The following is a 24314-nucleotide window of genomic DNA, read 5'->3' as shown; positions in this document are numbered from 1 at the left end:
TGATTGAGTGTGTTTATGGACTTGTAGCTGGGGACATACAGGAGCAGCAGCCGTTAGCTTCCAGAGCCACACACTCAGCAGCCAGTTTACGAGGTGAGTTTCCTTCCAGTAGGGACGAGTCTAAGGCCACAATGCCGGCCCGTTCAGTTAGCAGTAGTTTCCGGACTTTGGTCCGATGCAGTAGCTAGTATGTTTGATGCCTTCGTGGCTCAGACAGGATTTGTATGCTATGTTTTATGTGTTAAGTGTTATGTTTTCCGGGCTACGGCCCGATGTAGTATGCAGTATATGTGTTCATGCTAGATGATATGTTATGCTATGTCATGTTCAGTCAATCAGTTCCGGACTTCGGTCCGATGCAGGGGACAAGGTCCCAGTCGGTTCCGGACTTCGGTCCGATGCAGATAGTTTCGGACTTCGGTCCGATGCAGTTAGTTCCGGACTTTGGTCCGATGCAGTTAGTTCCGGACTTCGGTCCGATGCAGTTAGTTTCGGACTTCGGTCCGATGCAAGGGACAAGGTCCCAGTCAGTTCCAGACTTCGGTCCGATGCAGTTTCCGGGCTTCGGCCCGATGCAGTGGGCCAGGCCCAATATGTGTTTATATGATACTATATGGTATGTGGTAGTTTGGGGGAGCTCACTAAGCTTCGTGCTTACAGTTTCAGTTTTGGTTTCAGGTACTTCCGCAAGCAAAAGGAAGAGCTCGGGGTGACGGCATCGCACACACCACAGCTTTAGCTTTTAGCCTGGGATTGATTTAGTTTGTTTTGATTTGACGTAGTATGATACAGTTTCCGCACAGTGTTTTCTATTATGTTGGAATACATCACGTATGGTTTTATTATATGACACTCTGATTATGGTTTTGATTATATCGAAAAACGAAATTTTTGGGTCGTATTTTTGGGTTGTTTCAAGTTGGTATCAGAGCCCTGGTTTGAGGGATTCGGATACACTTCCGGGTGTATCTGAACTCAAACTAAGGGAAATAAAAGATTTTATTTTAAAAATAATAAAAACGTATTACAAAGAGAATTTTGAAAGCACTTAGAAAGAAAGAATAGTTTTTAACAAGATAGAGGTGTGTGCATGCGGTCAGCCGAGCTCAAGTAGGTACTCCCAAATTACCCATACAAGTTATTTGTTCAGTTTCAGTTTCAGTAGAACAACATGCTAGTATAGGACTAAGGATCTAGGAGAATGCCTTATGTGCCTGCTTATGTGTTACAGCTTTATGAGTATTGCATGCTAGTACTGAGTAGACAGCAGTAGGATAGCCTGTTTAGGTTATACCTGATAGTATGAGCTTAGCATCCTTTGCTAGTGCAGTTTCTTGTTATGAGAATAGTTTTGCCTGAGTCTGTTTCCCTTATCCGAATGCTGCTTGCTTCGTGCTTGGTGGGGTTCTGAGTAATGGGAGTTAGCCATTAGGTGAACACGTCACACCACATGTGATCAGGTTTGAATAATCCCAGAGTACTGGAACTGGCCCTATTGCGCAGCTCTTGTTTGAGTCCAACCGTTATAGGGACGGGTCTTTTACTTGAAGGATTATCTGATCCTCATCACATGTTATGGTGTTTAGGTGGTGGCTAATTGGCATTATGAGGAGACCTTCGGCAGCTGAGGACCAGTCGTGTTGAGCCTGAGGTTTCCCTAGGGCAAGCCTAGGATGAGAGTAGCAGAGAATAGCAGTAGTAGAAGTGACTTGGTGGAGTCAAGGCAGTTCTTGAGGAAAGTACGGATAGATGTGGAAGGTAGTATGGGCCCGTACTACTGAAAGCAGAGGATCCGTACTTGAATCAAGGAAGGCCAAGACAAGACCAGGAAGCTAGTAGCAGTGTCATGATCCTTTGAGATATTTCAGTGTTCTGATGTTGTTATGATATGTTTCAGAATGGTAGTTTTGCGTCCGAGACTAGCAGTCGGCAGCTCAGATGCCGGAGGGGGATCAGGATCGGGATCAGGCCCGGAGGTCGGGCAGATGGATGAGCAGACCAGAGAGTTCCTTTCTTCTGAGGTTACCCGCATCATACTGGAGTAGACTCCTGTGATCTTCGGTTCGATCAAGGAGGGTATTTTAGAGCTGATGGATGAGAGATTGGGTATTTTCCGTGCGGAGATGGCGGCCATGATGGGGTCGCGCACACTTACGTTCAGGGAGTTCAGGGCATGCGGAGCTCCAGACTATCATGGGGCGCGGGACCCCATAGCGAGTACCAGATGGTTGGCGGATGTGGCCAACGCTTTTCGCACTAGCAGGTGTCCCGAGGGGGACAAGGTCAGATTGGCGTCCTGTCTTCTGAAGGACAGGGCACGGGATTGGTGGGAGGAGGTAGGACATGCCATCGGGGATGATGCGGCATTGGATGCCATGACCTGGGCTGATTTCTCTACCAGGTTCAGGGCGGAGTTTGCACCGGTCATTGAGGTGCAGCAGTTAGCTAGGGAGTTTCAGGACCTTACCCAGACTACAGAGACAGTGGCGGAGATCACCGCCAAGTTCAGGGAGAGGGCTCTTCTTGTTCCTCAGTATGCAGCCGATGAGGAGATGAAGAAGGCCCGTTATCATGAGATGTTGCGGAGTGATATCCGCATGTTTGTGAGCCGGTCCAGTTGTAAAACGCTGGACGACATGATTGCTAGAGCTCGGGAGAGGGAGATTGATCTCGAGATTGAGAAGAAGAGGAAACCGGAGGCGGTTTCGGGTTCAGGCAGTTTGGGCAAAAAGCCCAAGGTTTCAGATCACAGGTCTAGGAGTCAGCAGAGCCACGGTCGGTGTGGCAAGTGTGGGAGATTGCACGAGGGGGCGTGCAAGGCAGGGAGTTCTGGCTGCTACAAGTGCGGTCGGACTGGGCATTTGAGTAGGGATTGTACGGCCCCTGCTACTACGGTTACAGCATCAGATCTGATTTGCTTTCAGTGCAATTAGAGGGGACATAAAAAGTCCCAGTATCCCAGTTTAGCTGCAGCAGGGAAGGTGGTTGCACCTGCCCCTGCCACCTTGAGGATTACAGATGGCCGGCAGGGCCGATCTGATGCGCCAGTGGCGAAGAGTAGGGCATTTCAGATGACAGCAGAGGAGGCGCGAGCGACTCCTGATGTGGTGATGGGTAGGTATCTTTCCTTCATCTTTTAATTATTATTATCGTTTGAATATTACTTGATGATATGCTTTATTTAGGGTCGTTCTCGGTGAACGACATTTCTGCTTTGGTATTGTTCGATTCGGGGGCTACCCGATCATTCGTATCGCTTGCGCTTAGAAAGAGATTTAGCAGAGCTCCAGGGGAGCTGGATTGTCCATTAGAGGTTGAGATAGCAGATGATAGGACCGTGAGGGTCGGTAGAGTACATAAGGAGTGTACTCTTCAGATATTTGATGAGCAGTTTTCAGTGGACCTGGTACCTATTCCCCTGCGAGGGAATAAAGTTATTGTGGGCATGGACTGGCTGAGCCCCAATGGGGTGGTGATTGATTGTGAGCTTCAGCTAGTGAGGGTTCGCACTCCCAGTGGGGGAGAGTTAGTGATTCAGGGCGAGAGGCCACAGCGTGGACCGATCTTTTGTTCCGCCGCTAGGGCGAGGCGCTATGTTTAGCAGGGTTGTGCCGGTTTTGTAGCTTACGTCTTGGATGCCCGGGAGAAGGGCAAGACGACGATTGATGATGTTCCTATTGTTCGAGACTACCCGGATGTGTTTCCCGAGGATTTTCCGGGGATACCTCCAGAGAGGCAGGTTGAGTTCAGGATCGACCTAGTTCCTGGTGCGGCTCCGATAGCCAAAGCACCGTATCGACTAGCTCCCCCTGAGATGCAGGAGTTGTTTACACAGCTGCAAGAGCTGTTAGACAAGGGTTTCATTCGGCCGAGCAGTTCGCCTTGGGGAGCGCCGATCCTGTTTGTGAGGAAGAAGGATGGGTCGCATCGTATGTGCATTGATTATCGGGAGTTGAACAAGGTAACGGTGAAGAACCGTTACCCACTTCCGAGGATAGATGACTTGTTTGATCAGCTTCAGGGAGCGTCTTGGTTCTCCAAGATCGATCTACGCTCCGGTTATCATCAGATGAGGGTTAGAGATGAGGATGTACAGAAGACTGCTTTCAGGACCCGGTATGGTCATTATGAGTTCGTGGTGATGCCATTTGGGCTCACCAATGCCCCAGCCGCGTTCATGGACCTCATGAACCGCGTGTGCAGGCCGATGCTGGATTGGTCAGTGATAGTATTCATAGACGATATCTTGGTATATTCCAAGACAAAGGGGCAGCACAAGGAGCACCTGCGAGAGGTGTTGGAGACTTTGAGGAGGGAGAGACTTTTCGCGAAGTTCTCCAAGTGTGAGTTCTGGTTGCGCGAGGTGCAGTTTCTTGGTCATCTCGTCAACCAGAAAGCTATTTTGGTAGATCCGGCCAAGATAGAGGCCGTGATGCAGTGGGAGATCCCGAGGTCTCCATCTGAGATTCGGAGCTTCCTAGGGTTGGCAGGGTATTATCGGAGATTTATTTAGGACTTCTCCAAGATAGCAGTGCCGCTCACCCGACTAACCAAGAAGTCAGTGGTATTTTGTTGGGGGCCTGAGCAGCAGGCAGCGTTCGAGACTCTCAGACAGAGATTGTGCGAGGTTCCGATCCTTACCTTGCCAGACTCGGCGAGTCCATATCCCGGACTCGGCGAGTCCGTCCGTCTGGGTGAAACCCTAAATCCCCGGGTTGCCCACTATTTATGTCACCTTATAGCCCCCATTCTCGCCTCCTTCACCCTCTAAAGCTGTGAGAAAACCCTAGTTCATCCTTGAGAGTTTGTAAGTGATTTTGTGTGATTTTGTGAAGGCTTGAAGAAGGAGGAGAAGAAAGGAGCAAGGAGAAGAGGTGGAGTGCCAAGATCCAAGGGCAAATCTGAGTTATTTGAGGTATTTTCGGATTTCCCCTCTTGTTTTATGCTTTAAAACCTCCATTAGAACTCTTCTAAGATCTAGTTGATGCTTGTTCCAAGCCTTGTGCTTTCATGAACGCCCTAATAAGCCGGGATAACCTTGGATCTATTCATTGAGAAGTCCCATAGTCCAGATCTATTGCCTTTATGAGGATACTTTGCATATTAACCCTAGATCTATCCCTTTTATGCATCTTTTAGCCTTATTTTCCCTTATTCATGTGTTGTACACGTAAAGTTGGAAACTTTACGTGGTAAACCAGCTTATTGGACTCAGATCTATCATTTGTATGTGTTGGATTCAAGCAAAATCGGGTGAAAAACAGTTGCATGGCGGCAACTCGGCGAGTCGGGAAGAACGACTCGGCGAGTTGAGTCGCGAGTCCCCGATTCCTTCATTTTTAGCAGTGTTGAGTGGAACCAGTGAGTTAGAGAGTGGACTCTGCGAGTTGAAGGTAGACTCAGTAATGGAGGGACTCGGCGAGTTGTTCATACAACTCAGCGAGTCTAAGGCAATCTTCTTAAGATCAAGAACAACTCGTCGAGTATGTTCATACGGCTCGGCGAGTCGGATGAAGATTGTCTGAGTTCTTCGATCAAGAGGGTACTCGTCGAGTCGATGCCATACTCGACGAGTAGCAGCGAGTAGGATTGAAAAGTGAGAGTAGGACTCGGTGAGTTGGGTGGCCCAACTCGGCGAGTCAGTCCAAGTGAGAGTAACTTTGACCAAGGGTAAAAGAGTCATTTTACCCAAGTGCAGTGTTTAGTATTTGATTGAGTGTGTTTATGGACTTGTAGCCGGGGACATACAGGAGCAGCAGCCGTTAGCTTCCAGAGCCACACACTCAGCAGCCAGTTTACGAGGTGAGTTTCCTTCCAGTAGGGACGGGTCTAAGGCCACAATGCCGGCCCGTTCAGTTAGCAATAGTTTCCGGACTTTGGTCTGATGCAGTAGCTAGTATGTTTGATGCCTTCGTGGCTCAGACAGGATTTGTATGCTATGTTTTATGTGTTAAGTGTTATGTGTTCCGGGCTACGGCCCGATGTAGTATGCAGTATATGTGTTCATGCTAGATGATGTGTTATGCTATGCCATGTTCAGTCAGTCAGTTCCGGACTTCGGTCCGATGCAGGGGACAAGGTCCCAGTCGGTTCCGGACTTCGGTCCGATGCAGATAGTTCCGAACTTCGGTCCGATGTAGTTAGTTCCGGACTTTGGTCCGATGCAGTTAGTTCCGGACTTCGGTCCGATGCAGGGGACAAGGTCCCAGTCAGTTCCAGACTTCGGTCCGATGCAGTTTCCGGGCTTCGGCCCGATGCAGTGGGCCAGGCCCAATATGTGTTTATATGATACTGTATGGTATGTGGTAGTTTGGGGGAGCTCACTAAGCTTCGTGCTTACAGTTTCAGTTTTGGTTTCAGGTACTTCCGCAAGCAAAGGGAAGAGCTCGGGGTGACGGCATCGCACACACCACAACTTTAGCTTTTAGCCTGGGATTGATTTAGTTTGTTTTGATTTGACGTAGTATGATACGGTTTCCGCACAGTGTTTTCTATTATGTTGGAATACATCTACGTATGGTTTTATTATATGACACTCTGATTATGGTTTTGATTATATCGAAAAACGAAATTTTTGGGTCGTATTTTTGGGTTGTTTCACCTGATTTCTCACGTTATCATCTACCTTGTCGAGGATCATGTGGAATGCCTTTGGCTTTGCTGGTTCTTTCTTCTTCGGGCAATTGATAGAAATATGCCCTTTTTCGTTACACTCATAACACACTCTCTTACTAGATGCACATTCATTGGCGTAATGCCCAGTCTTTCTACACTTGAAACATGTAACCTCCTCGCCACATTTTCCTAAGCGTTTCTTCTTACACTTATCACACCATCTCGCTTCATCCCCTCCTCCTTCGAACTTTTTCGAACCAGACTTTGAGAATTTTCTCTTATCGTCAGACCTTGAAGAACCTTCATGCTTCCTTTTCTTGCTAACTTCAGCTCTCTCCAGACCCTTCTCTCTTATCTGGGTCTCAACATTCCTGGCTGCTCTAACGGCCGTTTTCAAGGTAGTTGCCATTTTGACTGTTGGGCCAAAGTCTGTGGGCAGTCCGTTAGCAAACCAATCGATCTTGGAGAGTTCAGTAGGCACCAAGTAGGGGAATAACTTCATCCTCTCGGTGAACACGGTGGCATACTCATCCACACTCATCTTTCCTTTCTTCAGGTTCTGAAATTCGTTGTTTAGGTCTATCAGATCTATCTCTAAGCAGTACTGCATTTTCATTTGCTCCACGAATGCTTCCCAAGACATTCACATGGCTTCTCCTCTTGGCATTGTATCTACCAACAACTTCCACCAGCTCAAGACTCCAGTCTTCAGTTATCTAACTGCAAAGACAGTCTTCTGTTTGTTGCTACTGTCGCAACTTTCAAATACCATCTCCATTTCGTAGATCCAATCCATAATCTAAACAGGATTTGGGCTCCCAGAAAGACTTGGTGGCTTGGCTCCCAAGAAATTCTTGTACATTCGCCCATCCTTGTTCTTTCCCCTTTCCGGGTCATTCCTTCGTTCCCCTTGAGTCATAACTTGACTCATAGCGCGACTATTGTTTCCTTCCTCCGATTGTTCGGGAATCAGATGGGGTTCCCCAATGGGTATGATTGGTTCGTCCCTATTTTCATGTAACATTAGTCGCATTTCTTCCCTTTGTTCGACTAACGTAGCCCGAATCATGGCCTGCACTCCAGCCATGGTGGTATGTTCTGGTGCAGCAGCTTCAACACCTACTTGTTCAATCACAGGCGGTCGATTCTTGTTTTCATCTGCGTTTCCAATGCCACTCCTGGTTCTTACCATTTTAATCTATACACCGAATAAGGTGAAATTAGATCCTCATGCATGATAGATAACTAAATCATCCTTATCACTTCGAAAAGTTTACATGCTAGTTCTAATATCGTATACATACGCTTAGAATCCTAAACACATAAGGTTTCCAGATCCGGTTGGCAACAAACCATAGATCCAAACAAACAATTTCATATATAGCAAACATATAGAATTTAGCACATAAAAGCATTTTAGACATCTTTCCTAAAATATACTAGTGCGCGTGCCTAAAATATGGTAGACACTCATCTCACAATCATCGCTTAGCATTCTAAGTTTAAGTTTAGAAATCCTACAAATTCCTAGTTCGCTTAAACTAATGCTCTGATACCAACTGTGACATCCCAAATTTCACGGCCAGAAAAGACCGATTTGTTTATGCTTTGTTTTATAAAATCAGAGTAAATCATTTTGATTAAAAGAGTTGCGGAATTTGTTCCCAAAACAAAATATGATAAAATTTATCAAAACGTTTCTCAAAGAGAATGTATTTTTATTAAATAATAAAACCTCAGGATGTCATGTTCGATACAGACCAAAAGCATAAACAATATAAAATAGACCTTACAACAGTTATTTGTAACTAATGATCTATAATCCAAAATCTCTCATCAATTCCACCAATTTATACTCTTGTGCCATTACCTGTAATGCAAAGAAAACTGAGTGGGTCAGGCTTGGGAGCCTGGTGAGCATATAGGGTTTTCATCCCACAATAATACATTTATTATATTCAATTATCAAACAATCAACCCTAATACTCATTCCCATTACCTCCTTTATTTCTTAAGGATTTACCCTAAGAATCAACTATCCTCTATCCATTTATTCCTAAGGCTTGACCTAAGGAATTGACACAAAGTCCACCACTACCATGGTCCATAAATTACGACTGGTAAACACTTAGTTCAACATACTTAACAAACACCTAGTTCTAATACTCCTAGTGAACAATTAATTCAAAACATCTGGTGAATACTTAGTTCTAAAACACTTAGTGAGCACACTCAGTTAACAATACCAAGTGAACACATAGAGTTCTAAAATACCTAATGAATACATTGAGTCCAAACACCAAGTGAACACATAGAGTTCTAAAATACTTATTATTTCGTCTCACATCAACTATTTCATCTGCCCATGTTCTACCCAACATATTTGTAGATGCAAACACATATACAGTTTAAATCTTTTAAAACATGTATAACACATTATATCAACATTTATCTCAAGTAAACAAACAATGTATAAACACCTAGCACATACTTCATAGCAAATACTTCAAATCTATGTGGTAGAAGAAAGTGAATATACATTCACGCATATAACAACAGAATATACACATAACACATATTTCGTATAAAATACTTCGTATTTATACGTTAGAAGAAAGTAACCACACAGTCACTTGGTTAGACGATGCTCAGACAGCACTACAGCTCTAAGAGTAGTATTCTTTGGTGAAACCAGGATATCTTCACACACCGGGTTTCTCACAGATAGAGCTTCTGCTCGAAAACTCTTTTCTTCTCGGGATCTTCGGGCTTCGGGACTTGCTTCGGGTCTCGGGGTTGATACCAGGGCTTCGGAGGGTTAAAATTGCACGTAAAACAATGTAATATGGGAGAGAGATGAGAGAATGAGCAACCAAACTCGGCTGGCCCTTCAAACCTATTTATAGGGCAAAACTTGCCCTTTCCACATCGTGGGCTTGGTCGTCACTGCATGCATCATCTCAAGTTGCATCTGGGGGACTCCCGGAGGTGTCAGAAGGCTTGCCACGTCGTGGTCTCTAACAGTTTTGGGGTTTCGCGCCCCGAACTTCAGAAATTCATAACTTTCGCATACAAACTCCGTTTTCGACATTCTTTATATCAACGCGAAGGTGAGATTATGCTCTACAACTCTCGTTTAGACTCCATTGGATAATTTTGAAATTATTTTTAATATATTATAATTATATTACTTATATATTATTTTTAGTAGGCCGGGACAAGAAAACTACAATATAAACTCATAACTCCTTCGTCTGATGTCCGTTTTCGTCCGTCTTTCCATCGTTGCACTACTATCGATGAGATCTTCAATTCTCATTTAGATTGTTTTGGATAAATATCACTCTAACGTAAATTCACTATTTATGTCGCGTTATGTCGTACTGGTTCTGTCGCGAAACTTCGACAGGTCATAACTTCTTCGTTATAACTCGGATTTCGGCGTTCTTTATATGCACGGAAACCTTGTGACATATACTACAACTTGGTTAAGATTAATCCTTCTAAATAATCTTCCATCAGAAGTCATTTTTGATGCTTATCGTCTCTAATTTGACTAGCCCGGATCTACGGGCGTTACACATGTTGACCAAACCCTAAAGTTAACAGAAGTCAAAATTGAGTCAACAGTCCATCTTTGACCCGACTCGTCGAGTGCACTCATGCAACTCGTCGAGTCCCCTTATTTCCTCAGAAGTCTCAAGAAAGTCCAACTCAACTCATCGAGTTGACCCTCTAACTCGCCGAGTTATATGCTCAAGCTCATCGGAACAAACAGTAACTGACTCGTCGAGTCGGCTCCTTGACTCGGCGAGTCCATTCTAACTCATTTCTTATTCAAATGATTCCAAGGCAAAAAACATTCTAACTCATTTCTTAGTATTATCGGTGACAACTTTAGGGGGAAACTTTGGTGGTCAAAAGTTTTGAGTATTAGCGGTGACACTGTCGTTGCTATTGGTGTCGGCGCTATTGGTATGTAAGTTATCGATTTCTAGTCCTTGGATTAGGGACAAACTCAACAGACAAGGTTTCACCTCATATTTCGATGCGGATCTCGGTCGATAGGCATTAGCGGCGACACATAACGCGAAAATTATATGTCACCACTGAAGTTAGTTGTCGCCGCTAATGCACATTATTCTTGTAGTGTTGTATCATTGTATTCTGTGCAACCAAAGATTTGAGTGGTTCAAGGGGGTCCTAGGCCACTGCTCGATTTTAGCTCGTTAGTGTATTTTTATTTTTATTTTTATTTATTTATTTATTTATTATATTTTTTAAGGTGCAACCACTATAAAAAAAATAAAATAAAATAAGTGCAACCATTAGTTTAAGGTGTCACTACTTCTATAAGTTTCTGTGTCATTTGTGTACCTAGGCTCCGTCTTATTAATCATCATGCATATATATAGTATCATGTAATGCAATCTTATTAGGGAAATACCTACAATCATATAATTGCATGTGTTAGGATTTATGTAAATGTAACTCGAGGATATGAACTGCAAAGTGGAAGAAGATACGAGGGCCACTATTACAAATTGGCTATTAAAAAATAAAAAGCAAGCCATATATAACCCAATTTTAGCATGTATTTTGTGAAATTCGGCTTATTTGTGGTAAAGACTATATATAACAGGATTTTTAAAAGAAAGGTTATTTTCTTATCTTTTTGGCTACATGCCTCCATCATATGAACAGAGAGCTCAAACATGGAAAATCTATTTAAAAAAATGGAACCTAGGTTTTCATATGAAGAACATTAAAAAACGAATATGAAAATAGTTGCAAATTTCCGAATTTGGAAAATCCATTTCATTTGGGTTTTGAACCTGCAATACTCGAACCGATTTTTGGTTTTCAAACGATCTTCAAAACATTTAAAATCAAAGAACCCTACACCTTCAAAATATCCATTTGTTTTGGTTTCTTTAAAACCTCCATTAGTTGTTTATGCAAAACCTCGGTATATTTTTGTCATTTCAAAAGGTTGGCTAAAAAAACACTCATATTACCATATAGCTACTCTAATTAAATTTTGAAAATATTTTTATTAGTTGAAATTGCATTTTTTCGAAAAAACTGATTATAAATAGTTAACTATAAATTGATTTTTTATAAAAGGGTCAATGACGTGTCTAAGGGGTGTGGTACTGGTATCACCCTTTTAAAAACCCTCTGGGCTCCATCGAGCTTTTACTTGTGTGTGTGGGAAGATCCAAATCAAAAGAAGGTATGCATCAACTACGGTAATGATAGCAAGGCTGGCCTTATGGATGTTTATTCTTCAACATGTTAGACTAACAGGGCCCAACATGTGGAAGGGCCCAAAAATATATTTCTTCAATAAATATTACTAGTTAGTTATTATGTGTTTAGGATTAACCTCAATTTAGTAAATGAAACTCATAATTGAAAACCTAAAGTAGTAGGTAAATATTAGGTCTTCCGGTATGATCGCAGAAGAGGAGCGTAAGGGTGAGGTGTCACCCCCTTTACATGTAAACAAGGTCCCACATCGGTGTAATCATGCCATGTTGTAGACATAGCTACCGAGCATTACAAAGAAGAGAGAGGGTGCCAACGGTATTTTGATCGTTGAAGACTATACAAAAAATTATAGTAAAATATAGTTTTGGTCCAAGTGGTTTGCAAAACTCATCATTTTTCGTCCTAGTCGCAACAAGGAAAAAAATAATTAGTGGCGAAAAAAATCGCCGGTAAAAGGTCCAATTGTGCCGGTAATAGTAATAGCGGTGACACATCGCCAGTAATAAATCGCCGTTACTGCTTCGTCGCTATTGATCAAATTGTCGCCATTAATAAGAGTTGTCGCCGTTAATGACCTAGTCGCCGGTAAAGAGTGTCGTCGTCGGTAATGAAAGTTACTTATTTCCGTTAAATTAAGACTTTTGATTTGAGTTGTGCTGGTCGGTCGACATTTAGACTCAAACATCCAAAACTTTGTTTTTTCAATGATAACATTTTCATTTCTTTCCGGACGATTGAATTGATTCCTTATGTCTCAAAGATACATCGAAAAAAATGATAAAGCTTCTTCCGCAATATAACCCTCAACTATAGAACCTTCCGGCCTTGCCTTGTTTCTGATATAGTTTTTTTAGTTTTTTCATATACCTTTCGAAGGGATACAACCATCTCATACATATCGCGCATCCAGCAATCGCTTTATCAGGTAAATGCAAAAGTAAACCAGCCATAACGTAAAAAAATGCTGGAGGATAAATCAATTCTAACTTGCACAAGACTACCATAATGTCTACTTTTGCTTTCCTCATATCCTCCACCTTTAATGTTCTGGAACAAAGCTGCTTGAAAAATGTACAAAGGTGTACAATAGGTGTACAAGTGTCTTTGTCTAACAACCCTCTTACTCCAATCGGTATCAAACGTTGCATAAGAATGTGGTCGTCATGCGCTTTCAACCCAATAATGTTAGTATTGGTATCGTTCACTTTCTTACTAATGTTAGAACCAAACTCATCCGACAGTTTAACATCTTTAATAATTTGACAAAAGAGTTGTCGACTAGATTTCGTGAAAGAGTATCTTTCATGGGGTCTATGAAACTTGTTACCATTTTTTTGTAACTATTCATTTCTCCGAATGTTTAGAATTCTCAAGTCCTCTCGTGCATTTGATGTGTCTTTACTTTTATCGTTCATTAGAAGAGTACCTAACAAACTCTCGTCCACATTTTCAAGGATCATGACTTACCCCTTGTGGCAAAAACAGTTGTGGAGAACACCACCCCTTTCTTATAACCATGTTGTAGAAAATGACATCCCAAGCCATTAAGTGACCATCCAGCCTCACGCGACAATCCTCAAGACGATCATCACAATTGCTTCGTACTTGAGTCCCACGAATCAAATCGGAACTACTTTGAAAAACGCCCTAGAGATCTTAGAACTAAGTAAGTGACGTTAGTATGCACCATTCAGACCCAATCTACCATGGTCGCGAAGGTTCAAACAATTTCCACACTCGCCTTCATCCCGAATAAGCATAACCAAAGGATCGATAAAGAGGGGAACACAATGAAAGGAATCATGGTGCCAAACCATGCTATCTACTCTCAACCAACTCGTTAGTAACCTCTTTAAATCTTCTTAATCCTTTTACAGATCATGTGCTTCTGGTAGTATTAGGCCCATACATCCTTCCACACCTATTTGTAATCGTCCCAAGAATTTTCTCAAGGTTTCCACATCACTTCAAACGATCACTAGTAACTGATCTAAGCACATATACCCACTCTCGAACGAGTACAAATTGATATTCTTCCTAAATACTCCTTTTACGATTTCTCTTACTCAAGTGCCCACACTAGCACATTCTACCACTCTTCCTATGTCATTAGGAATTTCCACCCCAACATGCTTTCAGCCAAGGAAGAAACTTCTACCAATGTCAACTAACTATCTTATGAATACAATTACATGCAACAAAAATTAAATAGTCTTTCGTCTGAAATAATATGCACTACATTGGTTGGAATCAAACAGGAGTTGCATAATAAGGCCAAGTCAAGCATTTTAAAACTATTTAATCTTTATGGCATGCAACCTAATGCATTCGCTTAATAGTTAATTAATATAAGTATAGGTATCACATAACAGAAAGCAAACAACATTCGAGTAGCAAATCCATTAGGAAATAAGACATCCCAAAGATTAGGCCATTCTAAGATGTAATTCCTGAAAGATCCTTAGCCTATACACTATGATACCTTTCAACAGTTCATAGAACAAGCACAAAAAGCATATCTCCTAAGCAGACATTCTAGCATGCAACCTTGAGTAAATCGTTAGCCTAATTTCTACCATGCATTTCTAACAACTCACATATCAACATATATAACAAGTATGGATACTTTAGGAACCACATTCTAGTTTGAGCTCCGACTAACTGTACACATCGCAACCCCTTGCTCCTTTTATAAAATTTCAGTTCAAAAGATTTGCTAAAATTCTCAGATCCTTAGTTGGAGTTTGGAATCATACGAGTGTTCATCCAAATCCCTCAAACCATGACTCTGATGCTAATTTAAAACGTCTTGATTTTCAAAACAAAATTTTCATTTTTAAACCAGAATAAACACCCAATTTCATAAAGAGATATTCTAGACAAAACCATTTGTTCATAAATCATAATCCAAAATCATAGTCATTAAGAAAGGTGTCAAAGAATCTTCAATCATAAAACTATTGATGTGTGTACGGTAACGCCTTCGGCTTCCTACGATCATCTGAATTACCTAAAAAATGCTTTATCCAAAACCATAAACACAAAGCTTACTGAGTTCCCTAAAGTATCAAATACAACATAACACAACAAACATATATAATAGATGTTGGTCATCAACAACCTTATGAACTATGAGCAGCCCTGAGTTATCAACAACTCAAATACATTAATTTGAATAATCAGCAACCCCAAGCTATTAACAGCTCACATACAACAAATTAGGTTATCAATATCCCCGAGCTTTCAGCAGCTCACGTTCAACATATTGGGTTATCAACAACCCTGAGCTATCAGCAATTCACAAACAAAATATGATAAAGGTACCATAGTGCAAAAAATCACCTAAACTAAACGAAAGAAGCTCAATAAAATCCTTAGCAATAGAAACAACTAACACAAGCTACCTAAAGACAAACTGGAACTAGTCCTTATCTAAACACTCAATTCTACCAAGGGTTGACTAAAAGTCAAATTGGTCAAAAGTCAATGGTTACCGATCAAAGTCAACAGTCAACCATCACCGTACATTGTGCGATGGCTAAGTGCATTAACCATGCCTAGATCTTGACATCAGATCGTAATGACTTCCTTGCCATCGCGTTGTGACCAGACATGTGTCGCGTCATGGCCCCGTTGATGAACCACCTAATCTATTAAGTGTTTAATCTGACAAGTCCAAGTCTTATACTTTCAATAATGCCTTATACACTCCTATGGCTCATAAAAATTGTAACTTTATGGACATGCATGTCCAATGCGTCTCTCACACTATTCTTAGTAAAAATAATGACCAAAAATGAGATCCTAACTCTACGCATTATACCTAAAGACCATGAAAGATCATAACCATTGACCAAAATAATTATGGGGCAAGGTGGAATGATAAAATTTCAAACTTTAACACATCCATCAAAATAACTTCATCAAATGGACTGAAAACAAGCTTAGAATCTAGATCTAGCAATTTATAAGCATAAAGAGGGAAACTTGCATCATACCCAAGGTTCAAAAGCTAAATAAAACTTAAGATCTTCTGATGCAAAGCTCTAACACTCAATCTTTCAAGACTTCATAAAAGTAACCAAAATCCCACAAAATGGATGAAAAAAGAGAGAGAGAGAGAGGAGGCTTAAAGTGGTGAAGGGGAGGAGTGGGTTTGCTCTTAAGGAGCTCTTGATGTGTTGTAGGATGAAAAATGACCTAAAACATGAAAAGAATCCTTTAAATATAGGGAACACTCTAAATTTATGGGTTTGGGCTGCACAACTCACCACGTTATGGCTACAAGCTTTCCGAGATTTCATTCCAGCTTCAAACAATCATAACTTCTTTGTTCCAAATTCGTTTTCAGAGATCTTCATATGCACGTGAATGTATTCACAAGCCCCAAAAGTCTATCTAATTACTTTTAGCTTAGTGTATACTGTAAATACTTCATTAATACACACAAATAGTTCAATTATTAGTTTTTCCAATTCTATCCTTTCACTCCAAAACACAATTCAAGGGCTTAAATCACTTAACCAACATTAGCAACATAAAATAAGATCTAAACATTATTCCTTTGAAGCCCAAGAATTTTACTAGATCAAATTATGGTCTGCTATCCCAAATTTAGCAACAGCATGAAACTAGATATTACATACATGTACTACTATAGGATCAATCATGTATGTCTTTGCATGTACTAGACCTGATATCTCGTATGCTCTTAGCATGGTGAGTCGATATCAAGAGAATATTGGCGATAGCCATTGGACGCCCGTAAAGAATATCCTTAAGTATCTAAAAAGAACTAAGGTTATGGTTTTGGTAATTAGTGGAAAAGAATAATTGAAAGTTATAGTTACACTGACACAAGTTTCTAGACTGATAGAGACAACTCGTGCTCATAATTGGTATGTGTCTTCTTACTTAATGAAGAGGCTATTATGTGGAAAAGTTCCAAACAGAAGAAGACGGTGGCAGATTCAACATGCGATTCTGAGTACATTGCATCAAGTGAAGACGCACATGGGGCTATATGGTTGCAAAATTTTATCGGCGATCTTAGAGTAGTACTAGACATCAAAGGGCCACTAGAGATATTTTGTGATAAAGAGGGTGAAATTACCTTGACTAAAGAACCCAAGGACCATGGTAATTCAAGAAACATTAAGAGGAAATATCATTATGTTCCACATGTTGTAGAGGATGGTGACATCATCGAGAGTCGGGTATCATCCGAGAATAATCTTGTTGAAGCATTCACAATGCCACTATCAAAAGAGAAACATAATGGTCATGCTAGGACCATTGGCATGAAACTAGATAGTGATTTGACGTAATCATTTAGTTGTATTTTGACTTATTATGGAACATTTATACAGTATGAATTGTAACCGTTTTTTATATTTATTTCAAAGAGTCTTAATAAAGAGTATTAGTTTGCTCTAAAAATCTTGTTAATTCAATTACTGTGTTTCACTATTGCATGTTTAAACCAACTTCTAAAATATTTAATTTTGTTCAAAACTCCACATTTGATCGTATTCTCAGAAATTTAATGTTTGTATTAAATACTGCCATGAGTATTGGTTGATTGAACAAATTGTTGTGGGCATAGCAATGGATATTGCAATAATATTGTACGAGTACTTGAAAATAGAGATTTTAAGTATTGGGACAAACCCCACTTAGAGATTACTTCATGGATCTAGTGATAAATATTTCATAGGCGACAATATCTTCTATTCTTAAAACCAAGATATATATATATATATATATATATATATATATATATATATATATATATATATATATGGGGTTTTTCTTTCAAAATTTGTTGTGCATTAGTGTGCTCCAACATTATCCGTAACTAGTACTCATAAATCTATGGGCCCCTCGATGATTTGGTGCTGAAATTTAAAGTGCTTGGTCGAGACTTGACTAAATTGATGTGTTAGATTTAATAGTCAGATGTAATGTAAGAAATTTAATCGGGAAACATAATATTGAACATTGATATTAACTCATATCCATGACTCATGTTCATAGAGATATCTAAAACAAAGAAATAAATTGATTACTTATCTAAGGATCGAATTCTAATCAAAGTTTGGCAGTTATGGTTAGTGAAATATTTGATCCTAAAAAGTTAATGACATGTACTAGTAGGAGATTGTTAGAATGGTGTCCAAGATCATTAACTATTTTGGTAACATTTCTAATAATAATAGAGTCCTTTTGGGTTGGCCTCATGATCCAAATAACATAAGGAAAAGGATATTAATAATATGTTAATTTATAAAGGAATAAATAAATTAATTAGAAATTATTCTTATATATTAGTTAGAAAGATTTAATTAATTAAAGACGTTAAATATTTAATCATCGTGATTAAATGGAATATTCCAATACCTCTTGTAAGACATATAGGGGATGATTTCTAGATCCATTGGATAAGGATAAAGCTGGTTTGAATCACATAAGAATAGGCCCTAGAGTTTCTATCAATCTGGGATTCTAAGAGTTATCTAAAAATAGACTGATAGGGTAAACCTATAAAGCCAAATATTCCTTCTCCTAAAATCGTCCACATTCTATCTCAATCTCTCTTTAGATGAAAATCACATCCTCTCTCCAAGGGTTTGATGGTTTTTATATAAAACCTAATTTTGGTTGAATGCTTTTGCAATTTGATGTGGGAGTTTTGATTCCATTAGAGGGGTGCTCTTTTAGATCCTTCATCTTTGCAAAAAGCTGACATATATGAGATCACAAGGAATTGAATCTGAGGTTGGTAATCTTTACTTTGTTGTTTTTCAAAGTTCGCCGTTATAATAGTAAAACGTATATTTTAGGTTGCATGTGCGCTTAAGTATATCAAGCTTTTATTTTTCCATTACCTTTAGATAATGTACTTGATGCTATAAATCACTAACATAGTACAACGATGCATCATAACATAATGACGAAATTTTGGTTGTCCGATCAGCTTACCAAACCCACTATTAGCACATACGCGTACAAAGAAAGTATCCACATATACTTAACACGTTTGGATGATTTCATTGATGGTAGTACTAATAGCCTATATCAGAAGTGTGATGTTTCAATATTGCTTGTTCATTGTTAACTTATCTATTGGGCGGTGATGGGATTTTGGATGCTAGTATATGAGGAAATTGACAAAAACCGGTGAGACTGTGATGTAAGTTTTTTATGTATTCATGTTATCATTATACAATAAAATTTTAGTTAAGTTATTTACACTCTTTTCTTCATGTGTTTTTTTATAACACATTATGTTATTGGTATCTTTACTTCTTGAGAAAAAGCATAACCATGCTCGTCAAACAGTTGTACCATCATCTTTTAGCATCGAAGTAAAGGATTGACATGAACTAGTTGATAGAAGCTTTTACCCATATTGGTCTGAATATTTATACGATATACTTGTGCTTAGATTACATATACATTATATAAGTATTAGTCACCTATAACGAAATGTACTATAATAATACGTTATTTTCAACTATTTGTGTAACTATACATCCCCATAAATATCAGGAATGACCATTGGTTTTTTGTGGTGTTTGGATTTCGTGTCGTCCGTGCTTACTATCTGCAATACTTCCTTGCATGTTAATTATTGTTCAGAAACCTCAACCTAGTTTACCGCTGTGCAAGATAGTATCTAGAAAATCTTAGTATCTACAAAATCTTAGTAACTATCCGCTACCGTGGTACCCAACCTACACATGTAATCCCCCTCGAGAGTTTCATACTTATACTTATGAAGGTTGAAAATGTACCACAACATTACAACGAGAGAGAAGTGTGGGCAGGGCCGGCTCGGAGATTTTAAGGGCCCTGTGCTAAAAAGAAAAATGAGGCCCTAAATATAATTTTTAATATATAACGTAAACAAACTTAAGACGGTGAATTGTCGTTACGGAAAACTTAAAAGTAAACAAATTAATTAAAAAGGAACATATGAAATTTTATAAGAAGTTCAAGGGTTAATTATGTAACTTTTAAAAACTGATTTGCTAAATATATTATTGAAAGTAAGGGTTGATTATGAAATATATAGCATAAAGTAAGGGTCAAAACTGCAATTTAAATTTAAAAAATCAAAATGTACAAAATGTCGTGCATATGAATTGAATAGACTATCACTTCCTTTTTCATATGAATTGAACAGACTATCACTTCGTTGAAAAGGAGAGGCGCTTTTGCCGGTTAAGCTATACTCATTTTATGGAAAAATTCGAATACTTTCATATATATTTGATTATTAAATATATAATTTAATTAAAACTCGGATCCTATTTTTTTCGGGGTCCTGTGCGGCTGCACCTCTTGCCCTCCCTTAAAACCGGGCCTGAGTGTGGGGTTTTCGTAAGTTAGTTACCAGAGATGTTATTGGTCGGTAAATGAGCATTGATCATAGCACCACCATAAGCCGACATTTTATTATTTTTTAAACATATTTGTATTTTAGTTTTTCGTCTCTTTTTTTTGTTGGTGTGCAAAATATGAGTTGGTTTATCTTTTTTTTAATAAAACCTCGAATACTCATGTGATAATTTCTCTTTCTGTTAATCAGTCCATGCTTTTATTTCATACATTTTCACACGAATTTGCCAAAATTGTCATATATAATCTCAAGGGCACATTCAAATTTCTTTATCCAACACCTATTGGCTTGGATTTATTTCTTTGTTTCTAATATCCATTTTTCTTCTCTTTAGTGGCCCATAACTTCTTCTGTACTTGTTTCCTTAGTACCTTAGACTCTTGATTCAGTTTTTCACAATCCGCTTCTTTAGCTTCTTACATATCCAATCATAGACTCAGAGATGCGTTAATCCCTTAGTGAATTCTTGGAGGGTGAAGGAAGACTAGCATCGGAAATTAATTTTGACCGGTCGGAAGACATTTTAGAGAATGGCTTACTGACTTTTGGTGTGCAATATGCTTTGGTATTCAAATATAAACTAGTTGAAATAGATTATAAATATGGAGGTATGCCAGAAATGTAATAAATTTGAGTGTTAGGTGGAAAATCATAAATAGTTAGGAAGAATTAAGAAATCATGAAGTACTTTAGTATTTTAAATTATTAAGTAAAGTAACCCAACACCTACACATTATTTAATTAAAGGGATTTTCTAATATTTATTCTAAGGATACATATAAAAAGTTTTCATAATTAATATTTCTTATGTGTGCCTTAGGGCACATATTAGAAAATCCCTTAATTAAATCATCCCATCAATAAAAAATTTCTAAATGTCAACTCGAAGGCTTCTTTGGAATCCGAAATACAATCTTACAGTGAAAATTGTTAATTTACCAAAAAAAACGTTATTTGTGATAAAATTCTTATTAGCTAGTTTAATCAATATCCGTAGTACTAATAATAAAAGATATTGAAAAGGTTAAAACAAAAACTTGAGAATACTAGAGTATCATCTTCAAATTATCTCGCCTGAATCAAACTTTTCCAAAACTCGACAAATACGCAAATGTATATCGTTAGTTTGACATAGACCCTCTTCATAAAATGCTCTTATCCGACGTATCTCTTCCAACAATGTCTTTACTAGTCCAACCATGTCATTCCTTTGACCACTATCTTCAACAGGAGACCCATTAACCTGTGAAGAAGAGATTAATCCTAATGGAACTTTGAAGGATGTATCTACATTTGGCTCTTTGAAATTTTCTTCAAGAGCACCTTCTATTGGAATCCCTTCATCCTCTTTTATAGTCGACTCAACATCATTAACCATTTGTGGTTGACCATGATACATAGAAGACACATCATCTATAGAAGAGTCCCCTAGTGACCTTTTCAAAGAATCTTGAGCATCTTTGAAGGATGTCTCTATATGCGCTGATATAACTGACTCATCTGTCTTATACCCTACTTGTGGCTTATGTGGAAAACGTTCAATTTGCTCAACCCCATAACCATTTATATGAACATTGTCTGAAGAATCATGTTCATCTAAGGAGGTGTCTGCATTCGTTTCCATAACTGAGTCAACATGATTAACCATTTGTTGAAGATCATGATCCATTGAAGACACATTATCCATAGGAAAGTCTCCCTGTGGCTCTGTGAATGAATCTTGACCATCTTTTAACGATGTCTCTACAAAAGGATCTTCCATGGACATATGTCCATTCTCCTTCAAAACTAAGTCATCATTACATGCATTTTCACCAACTTCAGCACATTCCTTATTTTCTTGAACATAAGACACGTCAACATGAGAAAAGCTTCCCGCTGACTCTTTGAAGGAATGTTGAGAATCTTCCATGGATATTTGTACATTTACTTCATTAAGTGACTCAGATTGTAAAGAAGGATCTTGAACTTTACTCAAAGGTATCGACTTTGAAGGTAAAGAACGTTGAAATTGCTGGTTCATATAACCATTGATTAAATGATCATCGCCTTCAATAGGTGACATATAGTCCGCCATTGAAGGGCTTCCAAGTGGTGTTTCGAAAGAATCTGGAGCATCTTCGAAGGATATTGTCTCTACATCCACTTCAATAACTGGCTCATCTAAAGAATCCTGAATCTCTTTCTTAGGTATCGATAATTCATGTGAAGAACTTTCAGTTGGCTCTTCAAAAGAATCTTTAAGAACAACTTCTGTCGACATCTCTTCACGCTCCTTAATAACTGACACAACTTCATTCACATGATCATCACTTTCACCAACTTCAGTAAATTTGTTTCTTTCAACAACATCTTCAACCACAGAATCTTGATCATCTTTTAAGGATTTCTCAACATTCGTTTTAGACGAAACAGACAAATCTTGACCCTCTTCAGAAGGTAGATTAATCGACCGGTTAACTGTCTTCACCATTTCTTGTGCTTCATCTAAAGAACGTCCAATTGGCTCTTCTAAACGTTCTTTAAGAACACCTCGCATGGAAGTCTCTTCACACTCCTTCATAACAACCGGTGACTCTTGAGATGCACTTTCAACAACTTCACCATATCCATTTTCTTCGGGATTCTTTAAGATAGGCTCATTCAGAGGTGCATGCAGAAGGGCTCTATCAACATATTCAGATTTCTTAAGAACTGGAACATCTTCATTTTCTTTTACATTCTCTTTAAGACCCGTTTGAATATCAACAGACTGAGATTCCTTTAAACCCATTTCATCAACAGCGTGACAAGCCTTATCACCAAAACTCATTTCCCTTTCATTGTTTACGCTCTCATGCACCTCAACATGATTCTCTTCTACGCACAAACAAAAAACGAAAGGTTGAGTCAGTTAAGTAAGTTCATCGTGGATAGCTGAACATGTACACATAAGTAAAAAAGGTAAGAGAAACCAGCAAAGAAGCAATAGAATATCATTAATGCCTCTAAGAGCTTCTACTTTTCTACAAATTAAAGAAAACACGATCTTACCTTCACCTGTTGCAGGATCTATAAATCTTCCGTTGGGACCCTTCTTCCTCTTTGATGCCCTCCTCTTCTTTGGACCAGAAGGCATGATTGGTTGTGTTTACAGAAAATTTTACTAGTACTTAGCTTTCGTAGACCAGAAAGAATGGCGAGAGAACATGAAGTTGATGATGAGAAGATAGCAATTTATAAGAGTTCCATGTATTTTGATATTAAATTTATTCGATTTGGATAATTCTCTAATGCTAAAATAGAATGAACAGAGTCAATGAAGTGAATCTTTTATATAGAGAAAAGAAGAAGAAAAAAGCCTATGATATTAATTTACTTTAGATTTTTTGTTCTTTTTTCTTTTTCTGATAGTTGCCTTAACTCTTAATGTTGTCAATAATTTCTTATCATAATTTATATACTCTAATAAATCACTTTATTCAAAATGAATAAAAGTCTATAAGCTTTTTCATCAAATTGTTCCATTTCTTGTTGTGACAATTTAATTATCATAGTTTTTATCTTGCTAAAAATAATATAGAAAAATCAATTTAAGTTTTTCTACATTATATTAACTACCTTGTCTCATACATGACCTGCCGGTTTTTGAAAGCCCTATACGAAAAATAAAAATAGATTTCTATGTATTCGTTTTTATATAAGCAAAAATTAAGAATTCTACAATAAATTTATAATTTCTATAAAAAAAAAAAACAAATAAACGGTAGTGCATTAGATAATCTTACACTGATCCGTTACCAATCTGTCATTGATCCATTGCAATCACTGATGTATGCGAAAAACAAAAATCCGGGCCCCCTAGATGACACGGGTCGGTCTTGACCGGTCACACACTCGATGCATGCTCTTGGCCGACCATAATGTTATATACTTTTAAAAACACACATGCTATAAACATATTCGAAAATGATTTGAAAATCATGTTTGAATGTTTACAACATAGTAAATCACTATATTCGGAATGAATTAAATTATTGCT

The 24314-nt window shown here is 38.8% G+C and overlaps 1 protein-coding gene across 3 annotated transcripts; it reads right to left on the bottom strand.

Moving 5' to 3' along the window:
* Window positions 1–21157: 21157 nt before the first annotated feature.
* On the bottom strand, window positions 21158–24314 carry LOC145012519 (uncharacterized). 3 transcript variants are annotated; one of them, XM_078971318.1, is made up of 3 exons: window positions 24061–24314; window positions 23327–23929; window positions 21159–23152 (listed from the first exon to the last, which is right to left on the bottom strand). In XM_078971318.1, exons 2-3 carry the CDS (start codon window positions 23409–23411, stop codon window positions 21354–21356), a joined length of 1884 nt encoding a protein of 627 aa, XP_078827444.1. In that variant the 5' UTR covers window positions 23412–23929; window positions 24061–24314; the 3' UTR covers window positions 21159–21353. The 3 variants fall into 3 exon arrangements, with proteins under 3 accessions (XP_078827445.1, XP_078827444.1, XP_078827443.1); XM_078971319.1 differs by having other exon boundaries at window positions 21158–23149; window positions 23327–24314; XM_078971317.1 differs by having other exon boundaries at window positions 23327–24314.

The sequence above is a fragment of the Lactuca saligna genome, chromosome 8 (genome assembly GCF_052625555.1).
Source record: "Lactuca saligna cultivar CGN05327 chromosome 8, ASM5262555v1, whole genome shotgun sequence".
NCBI lineage: Eukaryota > Viridiplantae > Streptophyta > Magnoliopsida > Asterales > Asteraceae > Lactuca > Lactuca saligna.
This window is presented reverse-complemented; position numbering and strand designations above follow the sequence as displayed.

Bases quoted from the DNA above. Each gene is read 5' to 3' on its own strand.
- LOC145012519 (XM_078971317.1), bottom strand. From the start codon at position 23,411: ATGCCTTCTGGTCCAAAGAAGAGGAGGGCATCAAAGAGGAAGAAGGGT. The intron at 23,153-23,326 runs GTAAGATCGTGT...GTTTGTGCGTAG, and splicing joins AGATCCTGCAACAGGTGAAG to AAGAGAATCATGTTGAGGTG.